The 11,613-nt window shown below is 34.9% G+C and overlaps 1 protein-coding gene across 1 annotated transcript; it reads right to left on the bottom strand.

Annotated features, from left to right (window-relative positions):
- Positions 1-1,699: 1,699 nt before the first annotated feature.
- Positions 1,700-10,998, bottom strand: LOC145631884 (T-complex protein 1 subunit beta-like). The gene is made up of 12 exons (XM_081684106.1): positions 10,859-10,998; positions 10,626-10,690; positions 10,405-10,461; positions 8,351-8,416; positions 8,138-8,249; positions 7,592-7,720; positions 5,726-5,797; positions 5,521-5,636; positions 5,263-5,339; positions 4,437-4,922; positions 2,637-2,952; positions 1,700-2,170 (listed from the first exon to the last, which is right to left on the bottom strand). Exons 2-12 carry the CDS (start codon positions 10,629-10,631, stop codon positions 2,024-2,026), a joined length of 1,584 nt encoding a protein of 527 aa, XP_081540232.1. The 5' UTR covers positions 10,632-10,690; positions 10,859-10,998; the 3' UTR covers positions 1,700-2,023.
- Positions 10,999-11,613: the final 615 nt, after the last annotated feature.

Here is an 11,613-nt window from a genome sequence, read left to right as displayed (position 1 = left end):
ATAGGGTTTAGGGTTTTGAATTTTTTTTTTGTTGTTGTTGGTTGAATTATGCAAATTAGTGTTGAATTTAGATGCTGGATGTGTTGGTAGTTGTGTACATTTAGGTTATGTGTATGTTGATTGTTTCAGTTGGTTGTCCTTAATCTCTATTGTGAGTTATGATTAGGGTTTAGTTGAAAACAGAGTGTCAGTGTTAGAAATTTAAAAAATTATTATGTTTGGTGATTGTAGGATTTAAATGGACGGACTTGAGAATGCTCACCCTTTGCTACACCTTGATGTCCTCCGTTTTCATGTTTTCACAAGACTAGATGCAGTGTCAATAGCCGCTGCCTCAAACACTTGTAGGAGGTGGAGGGAGATGAATTTCAAGGGCTAGTTGAATATTTGCAACACACACCTTCAATTTTTGGGAATTTATTTTTTTTGTTAAAAATATTTGGAATATATTTATATGCATTTGGATATGTATGCTTAAATTAATGAAGGTACTCACTTATTTCTAACGTTTTCCAAGGAGGGGACTAACTTTTTTTTGCCTAAAAACTGAAATAGGGGACTCACTTTTGCTAAGGTGAGTTTATGTTGAGTTAATTGGCCTGAAACTTAACTAGAGGTCCCAAAAGGTGAAAAAAAAAGTGAGAGTACCCAAAAAGTGAAAAAATGAAAATGTTAGTACCCAACATTATACTTAACTCTGTTTAAAATGATGTTCAATCCTTATCCCTAAACTAATCAAATGAGTTGGGTTAAATACTTTTTAGTACAAATAGCATTGACGATATAATTAAACCTTATCACTCTACATTGTGAAAAAAATTGCATTGAGTAGTTGCGTGATACAAAGAGTTGAGTGCGTTAAATGAAAAAAATAGTTCGTTATAGTATTGTATATTCTATGTGGTAATTTGTTTTTTCTTTTTTCATAAACGTAAGGAAATTAATATTAGGAAGTCCTTCTCACAAGGGAATTTCGTAACTTATTAGAAGAAAGAATAGGCTAGAGTTATTACAAACATCAATAACCATATTTTCTATGTAAAAATTTGTGTTAAAATTTACTTCATCCGTTTCTATTTAGTTGACGCGTTTAATTTAAGCACACATGTTAAGGAGAGGAGAGAGAGAGAGTGATGAAGCAAGTGAGGTACACTTAAAAAGCAAGGTATAAAACTTACCCAAAAAAAAACGTGTCAACTAATAAAAAAACTTCCTAAAAAGGATTACGTGTCAACTAATAAAAAACCGAGGTGAGTATTTTTTAGTGTATGACAGTTTGTATTGAATAATTGGAGTAAAGATAAACCTTATACTCAAAGCATTGAGAATATATGGTACTCATGTAATGTCGTATAGGTAACTTGTACTAATTGATTTATTAAAGATTTGAAGGTATCATACGCAATGAGAAGCTCTAGATAGCAAAAATCACCAATACAAATCTTCGTCAGTCTAGTCCCCTTTTTAAGGTCTTTCCCTTTTGGTTTGCTTGGTTTCTTAGTTTTTACTAATGCAAGATGTTTGAAACTACGGCCACAGGCTTTACAGCAGTCAAAACCGTAATACTTCTTTTGAAAAGAGATCAAAAGCTAGCGATTTAGAAGGGGGGGGGGGGGGGGGGGTGAGGGAGGGATACACGGGTGAAAAGAGCTATCCGAAAATAAGCAATAGTCACCATTGTCTCCAAGAAGCCATTGCCTATCACTAAAAACAAAAGCAATTTTACTTGATTAAGTCACAAAAAGTGGTAATTATATCAAGTTTAAGAAATTCATCACTATCCTATTCTTACACCAATTCACACTTGCTGTTCTTCCACCAAAACTTTAATGTTGCAATATTCAATGTACAAAATATCAGCTAGAACATTCAACACCATCGCAGCAACAAATTCATAATATGCCACGGAACAGCATATTGCACAGGGAAGAAAAGCAAAATCCCAGACTGCCTTCTAAATCAAGAAAAAAAAAACACTAGTACAAAATCTAAGGTCCGATGATACAAAAACCAAATCTCAGCTTTACATTCTATCTTCTCTCCTCCTTGGGGCACATCTGATGATCTCGTCAACCCTAAGGAGTCCTTCAGCTGCTTCAATAGCAGATAATAAAACAGCCTGCTTTACCTTAAAAGACTCTGAGATTCCCAGAACAGACATATCTCCAACCTGCAGGAATCCAATTTCTTAAACATTACTCACATGATTATAAGAAGGAAAAAAAAAAATCAAGGCAAACCTCAAAAACACAAGGGGAGGGGTTTACAGGATTCAAAACCACAAATAGTTACGACCGATTTCCCAACAATTTAACCATTGATCCATGTGAATATAATAGACAATCATGTCCCATCGACCCATCTATCCAGTAAATGGGCAAAGTTCACTGTAGCTAGCACTCTAGCAGTCCAAAAGTAACATAGAGCGTGACTTTTCTATTTCCAGTCCAATGTTCTAACATGCACTTGCCTAACTGACAACAATCTACTTGTGGTAGACGACACTGCAATTGATAAGAAGAAATAGACTAGAGAAATATGGCCACTTTAGCATCAGTAATTAAATGCATATAGTTAAAGCGGCCAACACAACTCTTATTAGCATGTTTTAGAATAAAGATTGGAAGTCTACTTACAGCTCCAGTGATCACATCTATTCCTGCAGTACTGCCTTCCTTGTGGTGCTCTGCACGAAGCTTTGAAATCAACTCTGCACTGTCTAATCCAGCATTGTCAGCAATAATCGTCGGTATCGCCTGGAGTGCCCGTGAGAAAGCTTCAATGGCATGAGACTTCTTTCCAGGAGTTTTTCTAGCAAGATCATCTATCTCTTTTGCCATGACCATTTCAGGCCAACCACCCCCAAGCAAAACCCTGCTATCATTCACCGTCTGCGACAGCACACACAGGGCATCGTGTAAAGACCTTTCAGCCTCATCAAGCACATGCTCACTGCATAAAGATAGCAAGATATGTTTAACTCAAGATATACACAGGCAATTAAACAGGTAGTCACGAATAATGCCTGTCAACAAATTTATAAATCTACCAAAAGAATGATTCACGAACACATGTAGGTAAAGATGAATTAGCCAATTAACAGCAAATACGTAGTATAAGGTTTCCAAATATTCTAAGGCCAATGTCAATGCCTTCAATAAGGCTCATAACAAGGGCAATATCAGTAGCAAAGCGTCGAAATAATGTAAATATTGACTCCCTCAGTGAGTCAGTTCAGATTCAGATGATATAGACTACCAATTTCTATATAGATTTGTGAAGGCGAAAAAAGAATATTGGTCATCTAATCTGTACAATAATGCTCAGCTCTCAAACCAACAAGGAAAATTCAAAACAGAATAAACTGTCAGAAGAAATTAAGAGCAGCAACCACATGACGTTTTCAATAGCTAACATCAGAGGAACATCTTCAATATGTAATAAGCAGTCATGCATAGCCAATTACATATGACAATATTATCTCAATGCTTTGTTTATTAGCACTTTCCTTTACTGTTAGCTCCTTCAGCTGATTACCAGACACTAGACAGACTGACAGTAAGTCTCTTCTTAAAAAAAAAAAAAAGGCAATAGCAACTTAATCAAACACCACCACAGCGACGTTCCAATAAAAAGTCTGGCAGATCAGTACACCAACCTTTTTATATTAACAAGCAGTAAACAAACTTATTCCAGCAGGAAAAGAAAAGGAATACAAAAGTGAAATGAACAGCATGCACAAGATCACATCTATTTCATTTTAATGGAAATAATTAAGAAAGAAGAAGGAAGATACTAATTCCTCTGTTGTTTATAGAATCAACCATTGCCGCCACTAAAAAATGAAGTCACCCACACTGAAAGCTTGAGAAAATAAGAAATGAGATAAAGAGGGAAAATAAAGACAAAATCAAGAAACATAAAAGAGAGAACATCTGATGGTTGATGTGGCAGTGTTTGTTAGTAGTTTTTCGCCACAAAGATGGGTGGTGGCTTTGATGATCAGCAAAGATATGGCAGTGAGGGAGGTGGCTTTGATGATCAGCAAAGATATGGCAATGAGGGAGGTGGCTTGATGAACAATGAGATTAGTTGAGAGCTTGTGGGTAGAAGATAAAAATGATGGGAGATTGAAAAGGATATTAAAAAAAAGGTGGTAATGAGTTGTAGATGATGTAATAATGAAGTATAGATAGGTTGGAAGGGGTTATCTATGGTTATGTTGTTTCGATGATTAGAGGTTGTGGGGATTTGATTTGTGAAGAGTTAAAGAGAGATAATAGGGTTAAGCAGACAAGCGCATTTTGGATAATTCTGCACTTGGAATTTACCAAAATCAGAATGGTACCAACTATTGAAAACATTAAAATAAGAAAAGCATTGCATCTAAAAAAATAAAGCATAAATGAGAGGAATACAAATAGAGAAATACATACCTTGCACCTCTCAGTACAACTGTGCACGCCTGTCCCATCTCAACTCCAGAGAAATGAATTAGCTTGTCTTCCCCAATCATAATTTCCTCGATCAGTTTGCAATGTCCAAGTTTAACAGATTCAGGATTATCAAAGGTTGATGCAATCTCCCCACCAGTCACCAGAGCAAGGCGTTCAATACCATCAAAATCAGCATGCTCGATGGCAAGCACTCCAGCATCAGCAAAGAGTTCCTCTGGGAAATTGTAAATTAACTGCCGGTTAACAAAACAATTAATTCCATGACCAATAATCTTCTTCACTTTCTCCCTCATCTTGTCCTTTTCTGCTCCCTCGATCTCAGCCACCTTAGCCATTGAATCAACACGTACACGTGCCCCATAGATCTTAACTTTGTCTGTGTCCATTGCAGTGTTTGCCACTAAAATATTAGCATTTTCTATACGCTTCGGCTGTCCAACACCAATCTTTTTGTCCAAAATAAATCTGTAGTAGTAAGAAATTCACATAAGCTCACAAGCCATGAAGATGAAAACAATTTTTAAACAAAAAATACAAATAATAATAGTTTTAAAAAAAATACTGATATAGGTGATATTCAACAAATAAAAACATTTTCTATTTACTTTTTCTGGCAACAAATTCACAAAAACGAAGGTCTCATTCATGCAAGTCAGTTCAGTAATTGAAAAAAATAACTAATAATAAAAAGTACAGTACACAGTTTGTAATTCACATAACTAATAAAAATCTAAAATGTAACTAGAGAACTACTGCAAATCTACTACTGGTGAATTTATGAAATAGCTTGGGAGATAAGGCATACCCTTCATCTAAAAACGAATCTCTCAGGGAACCTCCGGGTTTCTTGATGATCTGGATGGCCTCCAGATTTGTGCTGCCCTGCAAATTGTCAAGAACACCACATTAATTAGAGGATCAAAAAAATAAACTCTATTGTCATACACCCAAGCAAAAATACTGCATGAACACAACAGTACAGCTGAGTTAAGCAGAAGCACTATAAATGTCAAAATTAACATCAATGTGTACATAAGAAGCCATAATGCTTTAATTTTATTACCTTCAGCCTCATAACTGCATCCACTGCCATATTGGCAAAGTGTTCCTTGTCCTGGGACAATATTTTTGAACTCAATGTAGTCATTGCAATGTTCATCAAGTCTGACCTGAATTTATCTGCATTGTATAGGAGGTCATACATCCATGAGAAATTACAAAACGCAATTATGAAAGAAAGTTTATAAGAGGACAGCTAATATCAGTACCTGTATCTTCTTTGTTGTCAATCACCCTCTTCAGCAATGCATTATGAGCACATTCAGAAGCCATTCTATAACCTGGATGACAAAATTTCAACCTCAATAGTCAGAACTCAGAGCAATATGAGAAGCCACCCCCTATAACCTTTATGACATAAAATCAGAGGCTCATATTATCAGCAACATAAAATCAGAGGCTCCTATTATCAAGAACATAAAATTCTGCTGGAAATAGCATGTTTATATTAGGTAGTAAAAAGTACAGCACACAATTAACATTAACAAAAAAAAAATAGCCAATACATATATTACAGACACTTGCTCAACTAAATTGATACCAATCGGGAAAAAAAAAATCAGGAAAAGCCAGCTATATTTCGACATATGAGACCATCCATCATATAGTTATTGCCAATAACCAGCAGCCTAAGTTTGACCAATTCTTTCAGACAGAGCCATAGGACCATAGCAGTATACCATAGCCTAATATGGTATACTTCTATACAGGGGAAGCTAATTGGCAGGTGAGTCTTTGTGCAGGTTACAGAAAGATTGGGGTACCATCAGCTACAATTCTCCATTTAAAAAGTAAAGGTACAAACTAATAAGTAACTAAATAGCAATTGGATTAAAGATTCAATTCATTACACCCAAAATCATAGCAAATGAGTCTCTCCAGATAACTACTGAAACTAAACAAGTAAACTGTTCACAAAGATTAGTCATAGCGCCCTTAATGTCCGTGAGACAGAAAGCCGAAAAAAATTTACCAATAGACAATGTAGATACTGACAATTGTTGGCCAGCACACAGATAAAGTACCATGGATTATCACAGGGAACAGAGCCTGGTGACTTCATTACAAGAAGCATGACCAATATGCATTTGCTCCAAGTTTTTTCCTCTTCACTTCACCAAGACAAAAAACAATACAAGCGCCCAAAACCCATGCTTATGCAAAAAAATCCGTGGGGCAAGTTAAATACCGATTAACTCCCTCAGTTTTCAAAAATCTCTGTAGTAGGACTGAGAAGCTGAGAACACAAAATATGGCAGTACTTGATACTGAGTTCTCATATTTAAATCTTGAAAACTGAAGAATTTGAAATTGAGTTGATTATTTATCATGCTCAACCAAGTGATTAAACACAAAATTATGAAAAATTAGAGAGTTTATATTGCACTTCAAAATTTTTTCCTTAGAAGACTAGTACTGCTGGTAAATTTCCAGCCAAACGGCAACTAGCAAAGTCTAAATAACATATAAAAAAGACAAGCGCAAGATGTAACAAGCTGGTTAAGATGCTTCCATACATCAAAACATGGGCATGTAATTCACCCAATGATTACCAAATCCCTTTTCTTGAAGATGTATTGCAAGCTTCGCACTTCATCTTCTTACATTATACAGTTATAATATATGGGCTTCCTTTTAAAGCTTCAGTCCGAATCTTCTGCATAGGGGCAGGGTCACACTGCACCTTAAAAGACGTTGGGTCCAATACATTAAGACAGAAAGTTGGGCCTCACACCCGACACCAACGACAATTCAGAACCAGACCGCCAACACCAGGTCTAACCAATTAAGTTGGGCCGATCTGAGGTAGACTTGAGTAACACTAACTTCATGCTATTCTGATCCCTACATTGTTCAACGCGCTTACCGAACTACTTGGTATACCAAATCAAGGAATCTAATTCCAAGGAGAAATCTCATTAATGAAAAACAAGCAAACATACACCAACAGAAAGAAAGGATAAACTATACTGAAGATAAGGATCAAAGAAAATTAAATAAATTTAGCAGCATGAGGAACATCTGCATACCCACATACCAATAACAGCAAAACTTCTAAAGATCAAATTACTAACCTGCTATTATGGTCATGGGATGAATCTTCATTGCAACCAGCTTTTCAGCCTCTCTTAACAGCTCTCCAGCCAAGACAACAACTGATGTTGTCCCATCACCAACTTCATCATCTTGTGTCTTTGAAATATCTGACTTTAGGTTAAGGACAACATGCAACAAGAACCTCACTGGTCCAAACTACTTATCCTTCAATCAACTAAAATATACACACCAACAATTTCTACAAAAATACAGACAAACATATAACACACCTCAATTTTCCCCTTTGCACATGCTTAGTGTGAATATCTCATTCTTTATAGTGTGCTAATTTTAAAAATAAGACTACCTGTTGTTCCTACAATAACAACATGAAGTAGGGATTTATTTTTTTGAAAAAAAAAACTTTACTTTGAAAGATTGGGTTGTCAAGATTCATGAGAAATAATTAGCTAAATAATAACAGTGTATGATGTATTCATGTGATTCTTTCATTCCATCTGAACAAAGACCATAAAATAATAGAAGAGGAGGGGGGGGGGGGGGGGGGGACCTTTAAAGGATACCAATAAGAACTTTGGCTGCAGGATTATCAATGTGAAGGGACTTCATGATTGTCGCCCCATCATTTGTCACAGTAACATTATGACCTCGACCAGTTGACTGCAAAATCTTGTCCTATAACAAACAAATGAATAGTAATAAGTCAAAGTTGGAGCACAATCACATACATGAAATAGATCACAAAAGCTTAAATTCATGAGAAATGAGAACAATACCATTCCCTTTGGTCCCAAAGTTGTTTTGATTAAGTCTACAATCGCAAGTGCGCCAATAAATGTAGCCTGATAAAATAAGAGTTAAAAAGAATAAAACTTTGTCAACAAAATAATAAAAGTCAATAATTTTACAAGCAAACAATGCCACATGTTCCATATTCAAGCAACACTTATAACATTTTTCTTTTGATGACTTAAAATGGTGCAATATTCCCACCCATAAAGCACCTGTTTAATCTATAGCAATACTTCGTAGGAAGTATTAAAAAGCGTTCCTAAGAAAGTTTATGTACTACAAAACACCTTCATCTCATCCAAGGGCTTTAATTTCATCATAGCCCCTCATTGACGGAAAATAAACATTGTGGATGCCAAGAATCAAACACATGACCTTTGAAATGATAAATGGGTACCGCTATTTCAATGTCATTGTTTTATGATTCAAAATGAACAATATTAAAATCTTAAACTCTTAATCTATAGATCTCCAACACATGAATAGTATTGAAATTAAATGTATAAAAAAAATAAATAAAAAAAATAAAATAAAATAAAAACTCTTAAGGCTCAGTGAATTCGATGTGCCTAAGGTAGTAAGGTGCGCCTAGTTGAAGTGAGGCGCATGTAAAAAGAAAAATAAAAAATAGAAAAAACCAAAAAAAAAAAAAAACAAACAAAAAAAAAAAAAAAAAACAAAAACAAAAACAAAAAAAAAGGTGTAAAGCCTGTTGTGCGCCTCAATACACCTTAAGGTGGCGCGCCCATCAAAATCGCTTTGCCTAGACCACAAAAACGCACTCCCTTATGCCCAAATGACATACTCTAACCCCATTATATCATAGATAGAAATCTATATCTATACTTAATATTTAAAAAGTCAAACCAAAAACACACACCCATCTTCTTCACTTTTCCAACCCAATAAGTCACGTGACTAAGCTTTCCTACTTAACTCTTTCATTACGCTTCTAGAACTTTTCATTTTTCTTAAAATAAATATTGATAAACCCACAAAAATCCAAACCAATAGAAGAGAAGCATCTTGAGCTTCTTCATCTCCCACGCAACTCATCTACATCTCATCTCTTCAAATACAACCTTTTTATCAAAATTAACTATACATTTTGCCTTCAATTTTAGTCCCACAATCTTCTTCCCCCTTCATTAGTAGCCTCATTTGAATTCAATACTCCAAAAATTAATTACTTAAATTATTTAGAATTCCATACAAATTAATTGTATGAGAGGCAAAATTATTCCTGCTTAGAAACTATCAACCAATACTCAACCATGTATTCATGCTACTATTTAACTATGTGTTCAAAAGCATAAAAAACTTAAAATATTATTCCTATAATAAGCCCGGACGTTGGACGCGACAAAAGCCTAGTTATAATAATGTATGGTAAATCTACATTCCCATAATCTACAATCCCATACTTAAGAGGGATTTATATATCAAGTAATTATTTATCACATTGAGGACTCATGCTTTCCTCACTATACAGAAAATTATGAAAAGCAACAATTGGTTGAGACAATCACTAGTTTACCCTTTATCAGGTAAAATCTTACATTATGCACAAACTTTCATTAATCCATTAGGATTTTCAATTAAAAAACCATATGCTTCTTTATCTTTATGCTTAATGGGAAAAATGGCATATTGCTGCAATTGTATCCAAATTTAAGAAGATGCCTCTATGTATCAATTAATGAGCTATGAAAAATCAGACATCCCAAAGCACACCAAATTACCAATACCTAACACCCATTTGGCCATACCAAAGTATAGGTTAACTACCTTCACTACACATTCAAATGTCTATTCAAGCTTCTAAACCTTGTAAAGAATATTCATCAGATTTAGGCAGCAGAATTTTATTCCATGAGTTTCTCTCCATTTTATATTCACAAATCAATAAGCTTATAAAATGCATAAAACAACATCAACATAAACAAATTTTAAAAAAAATCCCAATTATCGAGTGCGACACAACATACAGATTACACTATAATCAGCTAAACTCCAATCTAGCAAACAAGAAACTCACCATTCTAGCACGATCTCCCTTCTCCTCAGAAGCTTCATCTTTCAAGATTCTATCAACCTACACAACACCCCAAATAATACACAAATTCATTAAAACATTCAACCCCATTTCCTCAAAACTTAAATAAACCGCCAACCCGGCAACTCAAATCCAGATTAGTCAGAGTCTAGTACGCTCCAATTTACTAAGCAAAGCATCATATTACAAGAACAAAAACATACCGCCATAATAGTAGACTAAAGGAACTGAAACTTCAACTCTGAAACCTCACAAACTGATTAATAACCTAAAAACAAATCAAATCGAACAATTTCAACATAAATAAGTTCATAATCAACATCAGAGTAAAATTAAAAAACCATATAATATAAATCAAAACAATAAGATTCAAAAATACGATAATGAAGCTAGATCGCAGCAACAAGGAAGAAATGAAGAGAGAGAAAATGGTTACGAGAGGAGAGAGAAAGCGACGGCGGAGGAGAGAGAGTGGGGAAGTTCGAGAGTGTGTTGGGTTTTCTCTGTTTCGAGTGAAATGAGAAGGGTTTTCAGGTTTTTGCGATTTTTGGTGTTTGATTTGAGAAAGAGCTTGAAAATGGTGATCTGGTGTAGTTGGGTTTACGTTTGTTTTGGTGGGAACGAGCTGTTTTAACCGTTGATTTGAGTGGTATGATGAAATGAACGGTTGATTTGAGTTTGGTGTAGGGTTTTGTTGGTGGAGGTGTGGTATGTGATGATTTGTGAGAGTGCAATTTTGAAATGAGGTTTTTTAGGGTAGTGCTTTGAGTGAAGTCTGGAGTGTTCTATACACTATAATCATTCAGAGTACATAGTACATAATTTTGAGCACATTTTATGATTTATAAAAATTATAAACATGTTAGAAGATAAACGTGAATGCCTATTATTTGATTTGATTTCACAATGTTCACACAAGTCCAAATACTTGTGAACTTGTATGACATTATATGTAAAGCTCTTGGCTATATAAGTCATGTTGCCGGTGCAATACTACAATTTACTCATCCTATTTTTACTTCTTCTTTACTTCTCCTTTCACTGATTAAAAGACTTCCAATCGATAAACATTTAACACGTTATCAACACCAGTTTCCAGTCAGGTATATTTATACCTACTTATAAAAATTTATAACAAATAATACTATCTACTTCTAAATGTTTCGAGGAGTATGCTCTATAGTTGCCCAT

This window comes from Chenopodium album, chromosome 5 (assembly GCF_948465745.1).
Source record: "Chenopodium album chromosome 5, dcCheAlbu1.1, whole genome shotgun sequence".
Classification (NCBI taxonomy): Eukaryota; Viridiplantae; Streptophyta; class Magnoliopsida; order Caryophyllales; family Amaranthaceae; genus Chenopodium; species Chenopodium album.
The sequence above is the reverse complement of the archived record's forward strand: the minus strand, read 5'-3'. Positions and strand labels throughout refer to the sequence as shown.